The following is a 22,587-nucleotide window of genomic DNA, read 5'->3' on the forward strand; positions in this document are numbered from 1 at the left end:
GCTGAGACTGTGGCTCAGTAGTACAGCACTTGCCTAGCATGTGTAAGGCACTAGGTTCAAGTTTCAGCACTGCATACAAATAAATAAATAAAGGTTCATCAACAACTAATAAATATGTTTTTTAAAAAATTAAAACCATAACTCTCCTAGTTACAACTTTTAACAAAGGACACTATTAACAAAGTGAAAAGACACCCACAGGATGGGAGCATATAATCATGTATCTGATAAGGGCTGAGTGTTTAGAATATATAAAGAATTCTTATGACTCAGTAACAAAAAGAGAACACAACTGAAAACTGGCCAAAGGACCTGAACAGACATTTCTGCAGCATACAAAAGGCCAACACATACAAGATGTTCCACATCATTAGATATCAGAGAATTGCAACTGAAACCTCAACAAGGTATTACTATTTATTACCACTAAAATGACTAAAAATATTTTTAAAGACAATTTTTGAAGGTGCAGAGAAAACGGAACCCTCATACATTGCTAATGGGAATGTAAAATGGTACAATTACATTGGGAAACAGTTTTTAGCATTTCATTAAAATGTTTATAGAGTTAACATATAACCCAAAAATTCCACTCTTATGTATATATCCAAATGAAATGAAAACATTTTTACAACAACTTCACAGCAGCATTTTTTTGTCTTGGTACTGAGGACTGAACCCAGGGTCACTTTACTACTGATCTACATCCGAGTCCTTTTCATTTTTTGAGACAGGTCTTGCTAAGTTCTTGAGGCTGGTCTCAAACTTGCAATCCTCCTGCCTAAGTCTCCAGATCACAGGTGTGCCTGGGATCACAGGTGTGCGCCACCACATACCTAGGAATGGGGAATGAGGCAGGAGGATCACAAGTTTGAGAACACTGTTAAAAAAACAAAACAAAACAAAAAAAAAAAAACAAAAATGACCGGGGATGTAGCTCAGGGATGGAGTGCCTCTGAGTTCAATCCCCAGCACCACAAAAAGGGGAAGGAGGGGGAAGTTAAACAAAACAAAACAAAAGAACCCACTTTCAAAAGAAAAATGGATAAACAAAATGTGGTACACAACATTAAAAATAGAATATTTGACTATTCAAATAAGAAATGTGATATTAACATGATATAACATATATCTGATAAAGAAGCATATCACAAAAGGTTACATTGTGATTCTTTTTAATGAAATGTGTGACACAGGAAAATCCAGAGAGACAGAAAGTAGATTAGAGGTTGTCAGTGGTTGGGGGAGAAATGGTGGTTGATTGCTGCCATTGGGCATGCTGTTTCTTTAGAGCTGATAAAAATGTTTTGGCATTAGGTAGCACTACAATTTTGTAAATATAATAAAAACTACAACATTTATTTACTTTAAAAGGGCATATGTATTACATAATTTTTTTTTAGTTGTAGGTGGACACAATACCTTTATTTTATTTATTTATTTATTTTTTAAATATGGTGCTGAGAATCGAACCCAGTGCCTCACACATGCTAGGCAAGTGCTCTTTCACTGAGCCACAGCCACAGCCCACATATTATATCTTGACAGAGATATTATTTTAAAAAAAAAAAAAAAAAAAAAAGAGTACTGAACAACCAAAAATAACATTATACCAATGGAAACATCAAAACTTAGAAGCTAAGTTTCTTTTTGTTCAATATCAGAACTAATAGCATTTAATCTGGGGAAGAAGCAAAATAAAAAGAAAAGAGGCTCAGAATCAGACACTGCTAGGGACTACCTCCGAGTCAGATGAAGCTGAACATATGAATTTTCAAATCTTAGGGACATGAAATTATAAACTGCTATTCTGCAGAATTTATATGAATGGTAAAGCTAAGATCACAATTTCTGACAACAGTAGATATTCAATAAGCATTTGATTAGTGAAGATAGTACATCTAGTGTATTTCTTACTGTATTCCCAACCTAGTAGTACTTACCCTTTCAGAACTAAGATTATAATTTATGACGAAAGATCTCAGTTTAAAGTGAGGCTGATAAAGAATCTCAAAAGTTAAAAACTGGAAAAACCATAATATTCAGCTACTACTTTTTTTTTTTAAACCAAAGAATAAAAGAGAGAGGGCCAAGGAAGGAACCATACTCTTCCCATTACTAGCCAGCCTGCCACTGACATGTACCTTCCTCACTGCTAGGAAAGAACTATCAAGCACTGAACTATCAAAGCTTATTTGGATTGAAACTGAGAGGCCCTAAAGTAATATCTAAAATTAAAATACATGTATTAAAATATATTTTGAAGGAAAAAAACAAACTCAAACCATTACTGTCAGTTTGAATATACCACTCAAAATAAACATACCTTTATTGAGGTCAAGTTCTTCATCATCCTCTTCCTTCTTATGTTTCTCGTCTGTACCATCAGCCTTTTCAGTTGACACCCACTGTATTTCTCCACTTGTTTCTTGCCACTCTCCACTCTTATCATGCTGAGTGGTAGGCGCATCTTTGATCAACTCATCTGTTTTACTTTCTGCCAGCTGGGCTGCTCGTTCTCGCTCAAGGAAAAGCTGATAAAATTATTTTTAAAAATCATTAAAAAGATATCACTGATATTTATATATCCAATATTTTGCCTTAAATAAGAAGGGGGGAGCTAGGGTTGTGACTCAGTGGTAGAACGCTTGCCTAGCATGTGTGAGGCACTGGGTTCCATTCTCAGTACTACATATAAATAAATGAATAAAATAAAGGTGTATCAACATCTAAAAAGAAATTAAAAAGGAGAAGAAGAAGAAGAGGGTTTGGCTGGGCACAGTGGTGCACACCTGTAATCCCAGTGGCTCAGGAGGTTGAAGCAGGAAGATCATGAGTTCAAAGCCAGCCTCACCAAAAGTGAGGCACTAAGCAACTCAGTAAGACCCTATCTCTAAATAAACACCAAACAGGGCTAGGTATGTGGTTCAGTGGTTGAGTGCCCCTGATTTGAATCCCTGGTACCCACCCACCCAAAAAAAGAGGGTTTGGGTTGGGGATGTAGCTCACTAGTAGAGGGGTTTGCCTAGCATGCCCAGCCTTGGGTTCAGTCATCAACACCACAACCAAAACACAAAAAGAAAAAAAAAAAGAAGAGGGTTTGAGTGAGCTTAAATGGATTTTCCTCTACAACCCATGGAAAGTCAAAATAACAAATTGCTGCTGGGATTCATTTATGTAATCTATTAATGATGCAGGTATTGTTTGCAAGAATAAAAGTCTCCATAATTTTTTCTAATTGGATAATACTTGAAAATTCAAAAAAGGGGAAGAACCCTGAGTAAAACTACATAATATCAGGGGAGAAACAACATGCCCTCATACACAGGGAAAACTATAGTAACCTGTGTACTTTGTGTTCCCTATAGTCAAAAAGGAACACAAATTCCTTTCCATCACTTACTTTATTTTCCCTATGCTGCTTCAGTGTTGAACACACAGAAAGCATCCAATATACCTGCTGACATGATCTGGGAAATGGTCCAAGTTACTAATGAGATACTACCTGAAAATCAAATGCCAAGCAAGCCTCCAACAGCTGCTGAGTATTCAGAAGAATAGGATATAAACTTCAAAAGAACACACATAAGAATACCCTTGGAAAAATAATAGCAATTCTCAAAACTGGTCCAAGAATCCCTGCCAGTCCCTGAGACCCTATCAGGAAGACTGGAAAGTCAAAATTAAGAGGTCAGCAGACTTCCTTCATTCTCTACATATACAAAGGAATTCTGTAGAATCTATATGACATATGATTACACCATTGCTCTAGTGGTTAATATAATTTCCCCCAGATTTAATTTCTAATTTGGTAAATACAGATGGATATAATACTTGAGAATAAAATCCTGAAGAAAATCCTGCAATCAAAAAATTTGAAAAAGGAATAATGAAGTTGTAAATTACTCTGTGAAGACATAAGGAACCATTACTGGTTTTGAAAATTCCCAAACGGGTAGCTAGTTAACAGTTAGCGAAGTCTTAGAAAAATGAAAAGGATGGTCCACTAGTTTCTGGCCATGTGAAAAATGTCATTTACTGTAATGTGCATAAGGTATCTAGGAAATTGTTGGGACTAGCAAACTTTATTAAAATTGTCAAGTTCAATGTTGGTAAGAGTATGAAGAAATAGGACTTAAACTGTTTTGAGAAGTATAAATCAAAATGAAAGGAAGCATATGGTTGGTGGTGGTTGAGTATCAATTTTAAATGTACATACTCTGCCACAACAATTTCTAAGTCAGAAAATTACTACACACACTTAGGGAAAATATGGCTCCAGATTCAGTATACTTATTTCTGTAACAAAAGAAAACCAACAACAAACATTTGAAAAGTGTATTGGTAGAGGATTGGTGAACTACTGAATAGTACTGCACTCATTACAAAATTTGTGAAATCTGTGTTGACATAAAAAAACTCAAGAACAGTAAGTATAGGCAAAAAAATAGTATACACTAATCACTATGTATAGGAAGATTATATTTACTTAGAAATTACTGCACATTTGTGTATAAATATAATTTCTCCAGACACAAAAATTATAAATGATAACTTTTTAGGAAATGGATATATGCATTTTAACCTTTTTGAATGTGAATTTTAAAAAATATGTATACAAATATGTAATTTTTATTTTAAAATTAGTTGATGAATCAATTTTTTTCAAGTAGCTGAGTGCAATTAGAAAGAAGAAAGTTCATGTTAGTAACAAGAATTACCTAACTTGAGAATAACCAAATTAAGATCAGTGGTAGTATAAAAGGTACCAGTATGAACATGATTTTTTTCTACCACATCTTAACCATTCCCCCACAATAAAACACAAAAACTTTGTGGACTAATTAAAAAAAATGACAAACCACAAAAGACAAAACAAAACCAGACAAGACATAGAATGATATCCTGATGATAAGGCATGTCTACAATACATAGTATAAAAGAGAAAAGTATACTGAGTTGGGTGTACTAAATATTCCTAGATGAACCAGACACCAAAGAAAAATTCGAAGCTATCTCTAAAACAACTTGGGATATGGGATGGCTTCTGAAAATTAACTCCTCCTATGCAAGTAAAACAGATCATCTATTTCTTGAAAAACAACCACTGGGGACATTCATTATTCACTCTTGGTTCCATTTGAACCCAAGTTAAATTTTAAAAGGCAGAAAACAGATTGTGGTACAATCACGATCATACAGGGGAATGCTACTTAGTAATAAAGAGGAATGAACTACTGTTTTGTGCAACAACATGGATAGACCTCAAAAGCATAAGCTTAGTGAAAAAAGTCAATCTCAAAAGGATTCTATTCATGTAACACTGAAAAAGGCAAAACCTGAAGCTAGAGAAGAGGTTACAGTTAAGTAGAAGACAGGAAGGGTAGGTAAGATGGGTAGTGGGCAGCACAAGGGAATTCTGTGGTTCCTTAATGTAATGGTAAGACTATAAATCTATACATGGAATAAAATTGCACAGAAATATATATTACACACACAAATGAATGCAGGTTAAAAATGGTGACAACCAAGGCACAAAGACTTAGTTATCAGTAATGTACCAATGTTAATTTCTTGGTTTTGATATTTTGCTATAGGTATATGAAATGTCACCATTAGAGGAAGCTGGGTAAAGAGTACATACGTAGGATTCTTCATACTATTTTTGTAATTTCCCAGGAGACAAAAATTGTTTCAAAATATAAAGTTTTGGGCTGGGGAGATAGCTCAGTCGGTAGAGTGCCTGCCTTGCAAGCACAAAGCCCTGGGTTTGATCCCCAGTACCGCAAAAAGAAAAAAAAAATAAAGTTTTAACTAACAAAAACAAACTACACTGCTATATCCCTGGTCTTAAATTACAAAGGGAAGAAAAGCTTCTTTTAGCAGAAAAATAAATGTGTCAATAGGGTCTATAAAAAATTTTAAGATAACTTAAGATACCAAATATTGTAACATAAAATTCAGCATTAAATAAATCCCTCAAATGATACTTAAAGACCAAAAAATAGCCTACTACAATAAATTAGTAGTTAGTACTACTGTTTAGTACTACAGTTATTGGTATATAACACGATAATTTCTCACTGGTTTCATATACTTTTGTTCTAAATAACGAAAGACAAATTTCAAGACTCCTCAAGACTGAGTATTTTGCATCTGACCAAAAAAAACAAAAACAAAAACAAAACAAACAAAAAAAAACCAGAATGAATCAAAAACTATTACCCTAGGTAAATGTATGATTACACAAATGGTATGCCTCTACTTCATGTACAGAGAAACAAGATGTATCCCATTTGTTTACAATAAAAATGAATTAAAAAAAAAAAAAAGGCCTGCAGATGACTTTTATCTGTTGTCAACACTCAATTATACATAATTGAGAACAAGATAGGATAACAGAAAATGACTTTAAATGACTCAATGAAACAATCTCATCTGATTATCTTCCATGCTTAGCCATTTGCCCCTTTCCAGACCTGCTAAGGGTTTCCAGTTCTTCTATGGTCCAGCAGAGTCTAACAGAGTCCTAGGCATGGGGAGAATCAGTAAGTAAATGCTGGGGGATTTGAACTGGATGGTCAAGGATAGATTCTCAATGTGATATCAATATGCTACTTGTGACTTATAAAACAAATGTGCCTTGTCTCTGGTTTTCCGATAACAGTGCTTCATTTTGCTAACAATCCTTAAGGAGTGATTACTTAGTTAAGAAATGTCAGCAGAATGAGGTGGGGGTACATTCAAAATCAGTGTACCCCCCCCCCTTAATGACCTGTAGAGAAATCATAACAGAATTTTAACTGGTTAAAAATTCTGGTTTAAAATAAAGTTTGATTCTATAAAACTATGACTAAGCATTTGTCAACTCTGAAAGACATTCCCTATACACAATAGCAAAGAGATGCCTCAGGAGTTCTAAACAAAAAAGGAGGACAGAAAAACAAAAAGGGGTAAAAAGTTCTAATTGATAAGAACCAGATAGATTAAACAAAACAGCAGGTGTCAGTTTAAGTCATTGCTTACCTGTACTAAAGCCTGAACAGCATGAACTTGTCCAGCTATCCTTAAACTATCATCTCCTTCTCCACTATAGAAGGAAGAATCAAAAGAACAGGATGTTTCCATATTGACAAGACAGTGCCGATTCCGAGCACTATACTCCACTAGATTAATCAGTAGACCCAAGCCCTACAAAAAAATTTAAAAATACGTATTATCACAAACACATACCACATACTTTAATTCCAATTAAAAACCTAATCACTGTTTTCTATCTATAAAATGGCAAAAAAAAACATGTAAGATACCAGTCCTCTCAAAAAATGATTCCTTTAGCCTTTAATCACCATTTTCAGCTTTCAAAACTTTTTTTTTTTTTTACTATTAGGGTCTTTCATAAAAAAAGGAAAATATAAGAAGTGCATTCACTGGAAATTCATCAAAACAATTCACCATGTATTAAAAAAATGATTCTTAAACCCAAACCAAGATGAAGTTTTCACCATCAATTAGACAAAATACTCATTTCTGAAGGAATCACTTCAACTCACCAGCACTCGAATATCAAATCTCTGCTCCTGAGGTAGGTACTTTGGAACCTGAAGAACACAGTTCATTGCTGTGCCTATAAGGCCATCCTGTTCTCCTGTTTTTGTGCTGCCCCATTCTGAAGAAAGAAACAGAAATAGGGAAAAGTGTTACTGATTCCTCCTGATGACACCAAGAACTACATTTATTAATATGAATATTAGAATTGCATGGCTATTTCTTTACTGAAATACACTGTTGATATTTCCAGGCAAACCTAATTAGGTTAATTCTAAAAGTATCAACTCCTAAAAGTAGTTTACACCTGCTGAAGTAAGTCAATTACATTATGAAAATTTTAAAATTCAATATATCAAGAAAAGAAACAAAAGGTAATAACTTGTTTTTCTATACAATCTTTCAGTGAGAAATTATTACTTACCATTATCATTAGTTAAATTGAGCAACACCCCAATGATGGCCCTCATGCAGTCCTCCACTGCTTTGCCCACGTGGTTAGTTACATTTTGGTGAGGCAGAGGCTTACTATCAGCTACACATATGCTGTTTTCAGCACGGTTGTATTGCTGAATCAGTTCTTCACAATGCTGTAATGCTCTTAGGAGAAAATAAAATGTATACCATTATGACAAAAAATGTTACACAATAAACTTCTGTCTACTTGGGCCTTAAAACTGTCGGATTATCTCTTTCGTTCCTATTCTGGAAATTGTCTTAACTATTCAGTCATGTACCAACCAAGTCTAATATCACATTAGGCATAGTTCCTTTTATATTAGAAAAATTAATAATTAAAAAAATAAAGTTATCTAGTGAAAGTAAGTATTGATTACTTGATATACATAGAGTAAATCATTTTTTAAAACTTGATGTCATTTAAATGACATATCTCCTGGTAGTAATAAAAAAGACATGACCTATACTCAAGGATTCTCAAGCTTCTACCCAAAATAACAAGGAAATAAAATTCTTAAATAAGTCTAGTACTTCTGAAAGCTTTACTTAAATCACTAAATCCGTAATTATTTTTTAAAACTCCAATGAAGAATCAAGTAAACTCTCAGGTGATTCATTGTGTATTATATACCATAAAAAACCTTTAGAGAAAATTCTACCATATTTAACTGGTAAATTCCTAGTTGCTGTTTGAAACATATGGAGGAAATTTGGTAAGGCTCCTAATATTTTATAATTTTTTGATTAACAAGGTGTTCCTCATGATGTCTAACCCCAAACAATATGTTCTGATGTTTGCAGATGTTGACAGAATTATACTGTTGTTGCTGGTAACTCAACAGTTCTCAAGTAGTACTGAGCTAAATTGTGGTTTTGAAAGGAGGGGAGAGAGTACATACTATTGAACCTTTCTATGATCTCTCTGCATCTATCCTGGTTCTGTTGAAAAGTTCACAATGCCACATGAATGCTTTTTCACTAACACCCAATTCTGACCTCTACTGCCACTTCTAAGACATTTGACCCAAATTTCCTAATCACGATGAAAGAGCTGAAATCTGTCAAAGTAAATACCTCCTTTCCAAGGAACTTGTGAAGGTTTAAGTATACCACCACCCCACACCAGAGAGAGAGAGAAAAAGAACTTCTAAAATCAAAACATGTATAGTTTTTTGTCAGTAAAAAAAAAAAAAAAAAAAAAAAAAAAAAATTTAAAAAATAAAACCATCAGAAACTGATTTAACTTACAAGAATTCTCCTTGGTAAGGGAGAATAACACATGGTAACAACTGGAATGTATGTGCTAGGGGTACTAAATGTCATAAAAAATGTATAAGACAAAAAAGAAAATAGAGGTAATTAGACATTTGAATTTGCTTCAAAATATTATAGGAGGAAAAAAATTAAGTACAGATGGACACAACTGGTAATTATTCAAGCTAAGTAATGTGTACAAGAGTTTACCATATTATTTCGTCTACTTAATTTAAGTTTGAAATTCTCCAAAGTAAAAGAGATTAAAACACAGATGTATTGGAGTCAGACAGCAGTATGCCTTCCTCTGATTTGGAAACTGGACACATATTCAAAATCAAAAAGGAATAACAGACACTTGGAGTTAAAGATCATTTTTTTAAAGCAGAGACCTGGAGAAAGTTAACTCCCTGTGGTATTGTGGTGGCTAGGCTAAAGGCCAGAGAACTAGGGCAGAGAAATAAAAAACTAGGACAGTGATATTAAGAAGAGGCTGTTGTAATAAGAGAACCAGGACTGAAGACATACATCCACTGAGGTGAGAGCATTAGCCTTATTGTGATGAAGGTTGGGCAGGGGGAGTGTGGAATGAGGAAAACGACATAAGAAATTTGGGGGAAAAGGTATAAATGAAGAGTAGAAAAAGAGAGCTAGGAAAGGCTGCTTACAACAAACTAAGGACTAGATGGGCTTGAGGCTCAGTGGTAGAGCACTTGCCTAGCATGTGTGAGGCACTGGAGTTAATCTTCAGCATCCCATAAAATAAATAAAATAAAGGTATTGTGTCCACATATAAGAACAGCAAAAATAAAACAAAACAAAAACCTGAGGACTAATACTTCGTATTTACTAAATGATAAAAACTGTTCTGGGTCTATAAGATTAACTAATTCAATTTGTTAGTATATATTATACAAAATTTAATACAAAAGTTTAAATTAATTTAAAATCTATACATACACTTATTTATATATACACATTTGAAATATATATGTAAATATATATATATGTGTATAAAATGTATTACTATATATATCAACTCATTTTATTGTAATAACCACCCTGGGTAGATAGATACAATTACCACCCACCCATTGTAAAGAACTTGCACCAATTAAGTAACTTGCCTAAGATTTTACAGCAAATTTTATTAAGCTGGAATCCATACCCAGGTATTTTGGCTCCAGAATCTATATTCTCAACTTTTGCTCTTTAATGTATTCTGATTCACAGAAGTTAACAAAGCATTTTATGAAGGTAATATGACCTTATTTCTTTTATGGTCAATCCAAGTGTTTTAAATAAATAACATGAAATTTAGAAAAACTTACTTAGCTGATGAAATAATGAGTGTGAATCTTTATATGCTATCAAGTAGCTCTGATTTTCTGGATTGTGCACTGTTACCTAAAAGGGAAAAATATGAAATGATTGTGGCAATCCACCTTTCATTTATGCAAACACTACCATTCTACATGATGCCATAAAAGATGAGGAAGAAAAGTCCTTGTCATCTAAGGAAGTAACTCTACAACTCATAGGTTTTAGATTTAAAACAACAGAGCAACTAAAATTTATTATGAAATTTAGACATCACTTTATTAACTCCTCATTCATAATTAATGTATTCTTTACATTCACTATAATAAAATGCAAACCACTTTGAATATCAGAAATCTTCCACCAACTAAAACTTTATAAAGTTCCTAAGTGGATTCATTTAGCATAGTTTTTAATGAAGAAATAACATCTGCATATCTAATGTATCTGAAGCCCTCTAGAAGATAAAGAAAAATTTCAATTTCCTCTATGCCACAAGCTCTTATAGATATTTTAAAAAATACCTAGCTAATCCAAACTTATCAACAATTTATGTATCCTGAAACTTACTGGCAGTAAAATTCTAATCTACACTGGATTAGGTTTAGTCATTCACAGAAGTCAAAGAACAAAATATACTTAACTGCAGGTCAATACTGTCATTCTCCCAAACCAAATACTATAATTAGGTTGTGCCTACAGTCTGACTAAAATAAAAGCTAAAGAAATTGCTTATCAATTAAAATGAAACAAAAAAGTTGCATGTACAAGGCCATAAATTCAATCTTCAAAACCAAAAAGGAAAACACTATCTGTGTTTATTGCTTTCTGCCAACAAATTAATGTACTTAAGTAAAATTCCATGCTAAGTGCAGAATAAACTTTGGCACATATTTTTAAAAACTCTGCATGGCTGGGCGTCATGGCATATGCCTCTAATGCCAGTGGATTAGAAGGCTGAGGCAGGATGATCACTAGTTCCAAGTCAGCTTCAGTAACTTAGTGAGACCCTGTCTCAAAATAAAATATAAAAAGAACTGGGGATGTGGCTCAGTAGTTAAGCACCCCTGGATTCAGCACCTAGTACAAAAACAAAAAAAACCTATATGCAAGTCTTTATTTGGAGCAATGTATTCTTTTTAAAAATAAACTGCTCATTTAAATGGTTCATTAAGAATTGGTTGCTCAATGCATGCACTAATTTTTAACTTGGATTAACATGTAAAACTCTAGGGATAAATAAAATATTTGGCAGTTATACACAAACACACATGTGTGCACACACATTCAAACACAATTAAGATTGACTAACAGCCAGAGCAGTGATGTACCCTTGTAATTCCAGGAGGCTAAGGCAGGATGATTCCAAGTTCAAGGCCAGCCTGGGCAATTTAGCAAGCCCATCTCAAAATAAAATAAAAAGGGTTAGGGATGTATCTCAGTGGCTCAGTGGTAGAGTACCTACCACCTGCCATATGTGAGGTCCAGGATTTAATCCCCAGTATAGTAAGGCGGGACGGGGTTGAGGAGGTAGTGAATAATTTTCCCAAAAATAGTTGTCCATACTTACACTTTCTAAAACTCGTAAACATCTTTCTGCTCCCCATAATGAGGCTACAAGTTTCTCTTCATCCTCATCTTTACTTAAATGATCCACACATTCTTTTACTAGGTATAAAGAAATGGACATGTTAGTATTTCTTATCACCTCAATACTTATCCTTAACTAACATTAAAAGTTATCTGTTTATATGCTATGAATATGCTGGAACCTCCATGAACATTATTCTATGTTTGGTTTGATATGTGAGATTTTGAAATGTATAACTCTTATTATTTCCACAGACCCCCTATATCAAAGGATTGCTAGTCTCTGCTTCAAAAGTTAGATTTTTCAAGACAGCATTAAAGAACAGACCTTTTACAACCGAAGAAATTATTCTGAAGTATATAAATTGAGTATTTTCTTTAGACTTTAAATAATACATAAAGACATTATGCATGAACATATCCATACCTTTATCTACAATATGATCCAGACCACCCAAAAGCCGGAGTTCTTCTTTAAACCAGTCTCCTGCTCGTTTAGAAGTAAGGGACAGCAATGTCTCCATAGCTAAGTGCCCAGTCTAAAAATCAGAAGCACCATTAATGAATACTGACTTTCAACAATAATTCTGAGGCAGCTATCTTAGAAATTATTTTCCTTTACAAAAATTCACTGCATGCTACCAGCATAGGGTTTGCTTGTTTTTCTATAGAACAGTAAGTGCTTTTATAAGTAAATTAAGTACTTTTTATAAGTAAAACTGGACCAACTTTTATTAGACTAGTCTACACTGAAAAAATACGTTTTAACTACATGACTTGTTTTCATAGGGGGAAAAAAAAGCCAAAAAGTACCTTATTTTTTGTCAGTGCAATGTAATATATATTGCTACTATTATTTCTATAGAACAGAGGTTCAAGTGTAAGACTGTTGAATCAAAATATGTATATGTATGTGTATATATACATATATATTTAATCATAAATCAATATATTAATTTACCACAAAGGATATAACAAATAACACTTTCCAAAGCAAAATATGGGAATGCCAGTTGAATACTTTAAATAATCTAAGGGTAGAAAATGGTAACAAACCCTTTGTTCACCTAAATGCTGCAGACTGTTCTTAATTTTTATACTGCAGGGCTTCATGTGCCCACTATGATAAAGGTATACTCTAAAAATAACTGATGCTTTAGGACCACAGGTAGAGGGAGCATAAAAGCTAAGAGTCATATATATACAACCTAGTTAGTGTTTTCTTCTCTCTATTTGACTTTAACTATTGTTTTTCTTTTTAAAGCACACAGTTACTTCCCAACAAAGAGCAATCTGGTTCTTGATGTAATAAAGGAACTTTAGCATAATGGAAGAAATGCTTTAATTAGCGAAGACTGAAAAGACCTGGTTTTCTTTCAAGCTTCTGCCCTTCAAAAGATGCAAATTTACAACCTGGCCTAAATTATATTTGGAACTGAATATACATTAGATATTTACAAATACAAACAAAGGATCTTGGCAGAGAAAATCTTAGTATTACAAAATTAGAAGAGGGATCTAGAATGCTTTATTATCTAGTTTTTATAAAAATGAAGTTGTTCAAGGTGATGAACACAGAACTAGAATCCAATACCACAAAAACAGATTCAGCTGTTCCCAATTCTCATTTTAAGACTCTCAAAGAATAATTTAATGACCAAATTTAATTTGGTTCAGGTGCATCAGTTCATGAGTCAAAGGAGTGAAACTAAAGCCCAACGAGGCATTCTTTGTTTAGCAAGAAAGGATGTAAGAAGTCAATATTAATGAAAACTTTCCTAAGTTTTTATGTTAAAAGGATCTTTAGTATTTGTTTCTATTAGTATAAAAGAGACTCATATTTTAAGTTAAATTAGTAAACAATAAATTAGCCTTTATAGTCTATTATTTAAGCATTTTATTTGAAAAATGAAAAAAAGCCAAATTGCTAACCAAAATTCTCTCTAAATAAATAGCTCTTGATTACTTGATCTGAAAACATTAGGTTACTACTTTAAATTATCTTTCAGTGGTCCATCAGCAGCAACAATAGTTCTTTTTTGTTGTTCTGGAAATTAAACTCAGGGGCGCTTTACCACTGAGCTAGATCCCCAGTAACCGCCCCCAACCCTGCCCTTTAATTTTTATTTTGAGACAGGGTCACACCAAGTTGCTAAGGGCCTCACTAAGCTGCTGAGACTAGCCTGAAACTTCCAATTCTCCTACCTCAGACTCCCAAGTTAGTGAGATTATAGGCATGTGCCACAATGCCAACCATTAATGATATATTTCAAGGGAGAAGTGAAGCAATTAATGTAACAAACAAAACTAAAGTGTAGGGGATAATTTTTGAACAAAACCACTTACTAAATCTACTATACAATTTTAAGACAAACATAATATGAAAGAAAAGCTAACACTGGGGGGATAAAAGTAGCCATGGTGCTCTGGTTTTAACCATGAAAGACAAGTAATTAACACACTGTAGGACAGTTTTTTATATTCATATTTATCATCCTAATAAACTCAATGAAACATGGTGCATATTCACTGAACAAGTTTATCGTCATGTTAATAGTGGATACCTAAAATAAGCCTTAATGTTGAACAATACAGAAGATCAAAATAAAGGTACATTCAATCATGCATCAACTAAAAATTACAGGTACAAATTTATTCTCTGATAGCATCAAAAATTAAGTGTTATCAAAATGTTAAGAGTAAATAAAAATTACAAATAAGTTTTAAAGGTAGTATATAGATACTGTGATAACGTGGAAGGATCATTGATGTGCCATCTGAGCACAAGACCTATTTTTCTAATTCTAGTAACTGAAAAATACTGAATGTATGCCAGTTTTGCACACTACCATTAAAAGTTAGCTTGCTCTCCTCCTACCTCACCCCCCTTTACCAGAATCCATAACCAATTCTGCCTTAACTAAACAGAGCAAATATACATATCTGGTTAGTACAAAGCAGTCTGTAAATTTGTGTCAAATGATGCAGTATTCAGTTGAGTAGGCAATGAGTGAAAATGTTTTACATTTGAAAGTCAGGTTATATAATGAAAAATATTACTTTTTCAGAGTCACAGGTCAATTATCTTTTACTAGCTAGTAATCACTGGAATACTATTGATTCTACTAGAAAAAAAAAAAAAAAGCAACGAAGTAGGAGTGGAATCAAACAAAAGCAGCACAGCCATTTCAAACATAGTGAGTTATGCTGAGCATAAGGGTAGGTGCCAATCACTCATGGTACTGCATGCCTGCAATCCAAGAAACTCAGGAGGCTGAGGCAGGGACTATTCCAAGTTCAAGGTCATTCTCAGCAACCTTAGTAAGACCTTGTTTCAAAACAAAAAATAAAAAGTGCTGAAGATGTAGCTCATTCATAAGCAAGTATCCCTAGATTCAATTCCCAGTACAGTACCACCCCTCCTCCCAAAAAAAAGGAAGGGGGGGGGGGGAGGCAAGATCCTAGGAATCTTCCTTATGAGCCTTCAGGGCTGAACAGAATTCCTTGAAGCATTTAGTCAGACACTCTGAGATACTCTAGAATAAACAAATGCTCCTCACTGAAAATGGCCCTTGAAAATCCTCTGAATTTTGATTCCTGAAATTCTGAGAATAAGAATTCACACTGCTAATAGCCTAAAAGTAGGAGGAGGGATTAGAGAGGAAGGGAAAACAAAAAGAATAGACAAAATGAATAGGAAATTTATTGCTATTTATTGGCAAAGTAACAAAAACCCTACACACAAATGAGCTAGTTTAGAAATTTCAGAAAGGTAATGGTATTTATGACTAGAGCTAAACCTTAGGAAAATTTGCAAAGCTGTAAACCAAAGCTAGGAGTGGTAAATGATTAGTCCAAAGTCATAAAGTTATTTTTGCTTTATAATAGAAGGAAGGAAAAAAACTCACCGTTATATTTTCTAGATCAAGATGCTTGTTGTGTACAGTTTCACAGAGTCTTCGGATTTTTTCCTTAATTTTGTTCATGTCTTTTTCATTCAGTAGCTTAGCTGATGAAGCATCTTGTTCCAGTTCCAAAAGTCGAATCATCAGATCCAGGCTTGCTCTATCAAGATCCATGTTTAAACGATCTCTACTTAATATGTACATGAGGGCAGCTGTACAGAGGGATAGATTCTTCAACAGACCAAAAAGAAAAAAGAAGAAAGAAGTTCAGGCAAGCAATTACCAAAAATCTCAGGAAATAAGACTGTTACTGACATTTGTTTAAGAGTTAAAATGTACCAGGTGCCACCTGGTATATTACAATAGCCTTGTAATGCCAGCTATTTGGGAGGCTGAGGCAGGAAAACTTTCAAGTTTGAGTCTCAATTTAACAAGAAATAAAAAAGGGCTGGGGATGAAGGTCAGTGGTAGAGTACTCCTAGGTTCAATTCCCAGTACCACCAAAAAAAAAGTTAGTAAGCCTGAAATGAACATTGTTCATTGTGTTAGAAACTTTGAAAATGTTTGATTCAGTGGTATCCCTAAACATTTTAGGGAAACATTAAATAAAGTAAATAAATTTTAAAAAGCATTGTTACTTAAAATATTCCTCTCTATGGATGTTCCCTATGTAAATGTTCCCAAACTAGAAGAAGGTATGCTGAATTACATGTTTCTTTGGTCATGTTCTGCTAAATGAAAAGTTCACAGAACAGTTTTTTAGACATATACACATATCATAAAACCCTATTACAATATCCTTTTAATTCTCTATGGTAATAAGATAGTCAAAATTTTAGTTCAAAATTGATAAATTGTTTCAAAAACAGCATATTTTTTCCCTGCAAAATAAACACAGATCAGTTTGCATCAATGTATACAAAACTTACAATGTTGAAATAAACATATACTGGTAATTTCCTTAAAATAAACCAATAAAGTCTGGCTGACCCTGATAATTATTTTATAAAGCACTAATAAAATATGCTCTCAAAATCACTCAAATCCAGTAGTCAGCACAGTCTTTTATAGTAGGTGCCATAATCTATAAATATTCAAGGTGACATATTTTAGAATAATGTATAATACAATACAGTCAGCATTTGTTATTTATATCCACAGATTCAACCAACCATGGAGCCAAAAATATAAGAAGCAAAAACAAACAAAAAAAACACGTGTATTGAACACCTACAACCCTTTTTTTTTCTTATTATTCCCTAAATAATATAGAACTATTTACAGAGAATTTACTTTGTATCACGTAATCTAATCTAGAGACAATTTAAAGCATAAAATAGGATGAGCACAGGTTACATGCAAATACCACACAATTTTATATAAGGGACCCAAGGATTTTGGTAACTGTGTGGGTCCTGGAACCAATTTCCCACAGATACCAAGGGATGGCTATGAAACAAAAATGGCTTACACTTGAGATATTCCAACAATTGATATATTATTTCAATGTACAGAAATAAAATTTACTATCTGAAGATTTAAGGTTTTTACACTGGTTAATATTCCAAGCTAAAAAAATAAAATAAAATAAAGAGATTTAAACTCTGAAACCCCAAAAGCTTAGAAACTTAAGACGTTTAATCATACAACTGACCAAATGTTTACACAGCAAACTATCTGCAAAAATTAGGATGCCAAATAAAGGCCAGGAGGAATCCACTTATCTTGACAAAACACAGTAAAGTTTCAGTCTACTCTTAAGCACACAACAAAGCAAACTTCTTAGTTTTCACCCTTCTCCCTTATTTTCTGTGCTACAAACTGGTAAGTTATTTATGTCTACTCAGGGTTAAGCACATTACTTTGGGTCTCAGAAGACTCAGATTGTGTCACCCACGCTCTGTAGTGGTAACATAATTTCCTTGAATAAAAATATAAGGTAATCTCAAAATACCACTATTGATGATGATGACCAATGAAGATTTTATTTCCAACTTTGGACAATATTAAAAATGAATTTTATTATTACGAAAAAACATCAAAGACAATAAGTGAAGGATTTAATTCCATCAAAAATTCAACTATCTTTCAAATTCAACAAGGGACAAAATGTTTTAAAATTATGGTTTGCAGGGTAAGGTGGCGCATGCCTGTAATCCCAGTCGTTCAAGAGGCTGAGGCAGGAGGATGGACAGTTTAAAGCCAGTCTCAGCAATGGCAAGGTGCTAAGAAACTCAGTGAGACCATCTCTAAATAAAATACAAAATAGGGCTGGGGATATGGTTCAGTGGTGGAGTGTCCCTGAGTTGAATCCCTGGAACCACACCCCTCGCAAAAAAAAAAAAAAAAAAACATTATGGCTGTATTTCAGAACCTTTTAGTCATACTATTAATATCAAACAATGTTAAAAGATTTTTGACAGTACTCCTTAATAGAGTAAATCAAGCTTACAGAATTAAATACCCAGTATGGAACGTTAGCTACTATAAATAAATAAAATTTTAGCAAAAATTGGTGAATTAAGGGAAAAAAATACTGCCATGAGAACATAATCAAGTGAATTGTTAAGCAAAAAGTTACAGCATTAAATTCTACATATTCAGCAAATAAAATGAACCTAATCTATAACTAGGATATATTTATATGAATATTCAGTGAGGGTATTTTTAATAGTATTAATAGACAAAAATTCCTCAATAATGCTTCCCAATCTCAGAAACTTAAAAATACCTGATGGTGCTGGGAATCATCCAAAGTTTTAAAGACCATGGCGACCATTCCATGTGCTCTTAGGTGCATTCGAAAACTGGGCATGGCACATTTAGTAGCCAAGCTAATAACACTAGAAGAAAATAGACAATGTTCAGAAAATTGAAAATATATTAGTTTTTTGTTTGCATAATGCCAAAACAAGCAAAAACAAATGAGGAAGAAGAGTCAAAGTTTTCCCTATATAGATCCTAATATAAAAATCATGAGCAAGATTGGGGGTATAGCTCAGTGGTGGGAGTGTTTGCCTAGCATGCTAGAGGTCCTGGGTTCAATGCCTAGCACCAAAAAAACAAAAAAACAAAACAAAAACAAACAAACAAAAAAAGAACCCAACAAAACAAACCTAAAACCCATGGGTAAAACCAAATTATTAAAAACATGCTGGGGGGGCTAGGGATATAGCTCAGTTGGTAGAGTGCTTGCCTCACAAGTGTAAGGCCCTGGGTTCAATCCCCAGCACCAAAAAAAAAAAAAACCATGCTGGGGGCTGGGGTTATAGCTCAGTGGTAGAGCACTTGCACTGGGTTCGATTCTCAGCACCACATATAAATAAATAAAATAAAGGTCTATCAACATTAAAAAAAAAAAAAAAAAACACTGATACTTAGTATGTGATTGGGTATACTATATTTTTTTAAAAATGTCTTGGGCTGGGGAGATAGCTCAGCTGGTAGAGTGCTTGCCTCACAAGCACAAAGCCTTGAGTTCGATTCCCAGTACCAAAAAAAAAAAAAAAAGTCTTTATTCCTTTTCATTACTACAACCATAAAAAGCATAAGATCCTACCTACATTTCATAAGGCTTCTGATATATGAAAACTATAAATAATTACGCTTGGCTGGATATACTCCAACTGACTAGACAATTCAACCAAATCATGATATTCAATCAACTGTAGTATGCAAAAGATGATCCATTTCACAGCATGCTTACATTTTCACCTAATTCATCACCTGATGCTTGAAATTTTGAAATGGTGAAAAAAAAATTCTTTAGTATATTATGTTTTCAAGCATATAGAAAATGAAGCTTATACCATGCTAAAAAGACTGATCACCCAGTTTTCTCTACATTATAATCAACTTCTTTATAAGAAACTGATCACATTTTAATACACTTGCAGTCTATACACTATGAAACAAAAATGTCTGTTTTCTTCTTACAATACCCAGGTGAAAAAAATTTAGTAAGATATAACATGCAGATAGTTATAAAATATAAAAATAAGATCTTACCTAAGGCAACGTGTGTTTAGAGGCTGAGTGCTCTTTAAGCCACTTAACAAGTATTCAATGTCATCAGTGAATTCTTGATTTTCACCAAATTCCACCACATCATTGAAGTGCTTCACGTGCTGAACAACAGTATATAACTGCCAAGAAAAAAATAAGTCCACCTCTTTTGTAACTATGAACTAGCATACTTACATCTATAGGTTCACTGTACTTCATATCAAAGTGTATACATCAGTTCGTTAGATGGCAATAAAAATATTTCTTAAAACACTGTATCTTGTAGGATAAGATAATTTTGTGGTTCAAAACTGCCCCTATCAGGGTGTTGATATTTGTTCAAGACATTAAAAGGCTTAATGTTACATACAAAAATCTATCCACGTGCAGTAAAACTGTATATGGCTGCTTACTTCTTTGTCTTCTTTTCTGCATTTCAGTGCAGTAACTATATCTTGGTAGGGCTGAGTAGGTATTGTCACAGTTTTTATCACTTTGAGTGGTGGTGCAGGAGCCTTAAAAACTCCATCATCTTTTTGATTTGGTTCCTTTGAAGACAGCCTCACCTATTAATAAAGTTGTATTCAATTAGTTGTTCTAATTAAATATATTTTAAAATAGTTACATCTTGTCTATCTGGCAAATTTAGCTTTAAAAAAAGTAAGACTTTTTTTTTAAAAAGGCAAGGAAGGGAGGCCTCTGAAAGGACCTAAGAGGTAACTTTAAATTCCATGCACTACTAGGTAAGACTTGATTTACACATAAAAGAACCACTCAGGAATTGCTTCTGGTCTTTAAAAATCTTTCAACCTTTAAATATAACTTGTTATTTGTCTCCAGGACCATTAAAAGTATTAAGAACCACAATTGCATGCACGAATAGCATTGATAAGCAGCTAGGGATGGAACAGAAAAAAATAAAACAGACCAAAGAATCCTGGAAGCATAGGAAGCTGAAGTAGTTTAGAGTAGAAATAAATAGCTATAACAACAACATAGCGTACATCAATATGGCAGATAATCACTAGTACACATAAAGATGACTTTACACTATTAATAGGAATTTTAATATTATCAATTTAAGAAAAGCAAAGTGTACACTGTGTTTTAGAAGTATCTCTATTCCTAGACCTGAGGATATGGCTCAGTGATAGAGTGCTTTCCTAGCATGCACAAGGCCCTAAGTTCATTTCCCAGCACCACCAAAAAACAAACAAAAAAGTCCAAAGAAATATCTTTATTCTGAATTTTTTTGTTGTTGTTGTTTATAAAGAAGTCATTCCTTTAAGATAGCTTTAGATGACTAAGGCTTTAACTGTTAACCTAGTAGTTTTAAAATCTGATAGTACTAATCCTTCTAAAGAAAACAATTCATTAAGAATTTTTCTTCAATTCAGTTTTTGAATTGGAAAATAATACTTGAAGTACAGAAAGGGTTTCCTCTGAAAAGTAAATTAAGAAGTGAAAGCCACTTTGAGATCTATATAGGATATAATTGACAGAAGAACTGTTAGTAGTCAATACAAATTTCAAATAAGGAAAATATGTTCTTAAATACTAATTCCTGTAAATTATATAAAATGTGGGTAATATAAAAAGATCCTTATTTTTTAAGGCTTTCATTTATGACCTAGAAGGTACAAGAAGTTTTGCTATCCTGCCCACAATCCTCACTTTTCTCAATGAATTAAACTGAAGCTACTAAATTTCAGTGAGAGACCAAAATACACTGTTAAATAGCAAAATCAAAGATTTATACATTATGAATTAAGATAGTAACTGCTTAAGATAACTATTTACAACTTGTTAAAGAACACAAAATATAAAATTTGGTACACTTACTGTGACACTCTGAGGTTTCACTACTGGTGGCCCAGGTAGTTCTTCTGAGTCCGGATGGTTCCAATGTCTAGCATTGTATACAGCTTTTGTAGGTGACTAGAGAAATAAGAAAAAGGTCATCTGTTTCCATCTTTGTATCTTTAAAATTAAAAATCATAAACAATTTAAATGAATAAAAATATATCCCAGACAGAGGAGGATGAGTGCTATTTTAATCAGGTTCCCATTTGTATGTAAGACATACTCACTGTGGTAATTGGTCATAAAATTGGGCAGTTGGTGCTCTGTGCAACTATAACCAAAAGATGGCAGTTGAAAGTGAACCTCTTGCCATGCTTGTATTAACTTAGTAATCCACATATTATGTTCTCTGGTAAATTTTATTCCTCACACTACACATTCATGCTCCACAATCTTTCAATAGGGACCAGGTAGCTTATTACAGGCAATACAGGTTCATACCCATCAATGTGAAACCAGTGAGCCCAGCTGTGTACATCATTTGACATTTTCAAATTTCATAAAGGTAAATATGGTACATATAACTTATAAGAATCTGGGGATTTAAAGGGGTATCATGTAATAATACTCATGAATTCTGCAGCAAAATGGTTAAGTGTTCATACTAAAGTGAGATAAAGATATAAATTGCCTTGTATTAATT

The 22,587-nt window shown here is 33.4% G+C and overlaps 1 protein-coding gene across 1 annotated transcript in view; it reads right to left on the bottom strand.

Annotated features, from left to right (window-relative positions):
- Window positions 1-22,587, bottom strand: part of Wapl (WAPL cohesin release factor) — an 88,688-nt gene that overhangs the window by 6,898 nt on the left and 59,203 nt on the right. Inside the window, 13 exon segments of the mRNA XM_047552891.1 lie at window positions 2,327-2,534; window positions 7,027-7,191; window positions 7,554-7,669; window positions 7,973-8,148; window positions 10,593-10,614; window positions 10,617-10,668; window positions 12,152-12,249; window positions 12,599-12,710; window positions 16,080-16,307; window positions 18,808-18,919; window positions 20,085-20,221; window positions 20,495-20,647; window positions 21,924-22,019. Of these exon segments, the coding sequence (XP_047408847.1) occupies window positions 2,327-2,534; window positions 7,027-7,191; window positions 7,554-7,669; window positions 7,973-8,148; window positions 10,593-10,614; window positions 10,617-10,668; window positions 12,152-12,249; window positions 12,599-12,710; window positions 16,080-16,307; window positions 18,808-18,919; window positions 20,085-20,221; window positions 20,495-20,647; window positions 21,924-22,019 (1,675 nt within the window).

The sequence above is a fragment of the Sciurus carolinensis genome, chromosome 5 (genome assembly GCF_902686445.1).
Source record: "Sciurus carolinensis chromosome 5, mSciCar1.2, whole genome shotgun sequence".
NCBI lineage: Eukaryota > Metazoa > Chordata > Mammalia > Rodentia > Sciuridae > Sciurus > Sciurus carolinensis.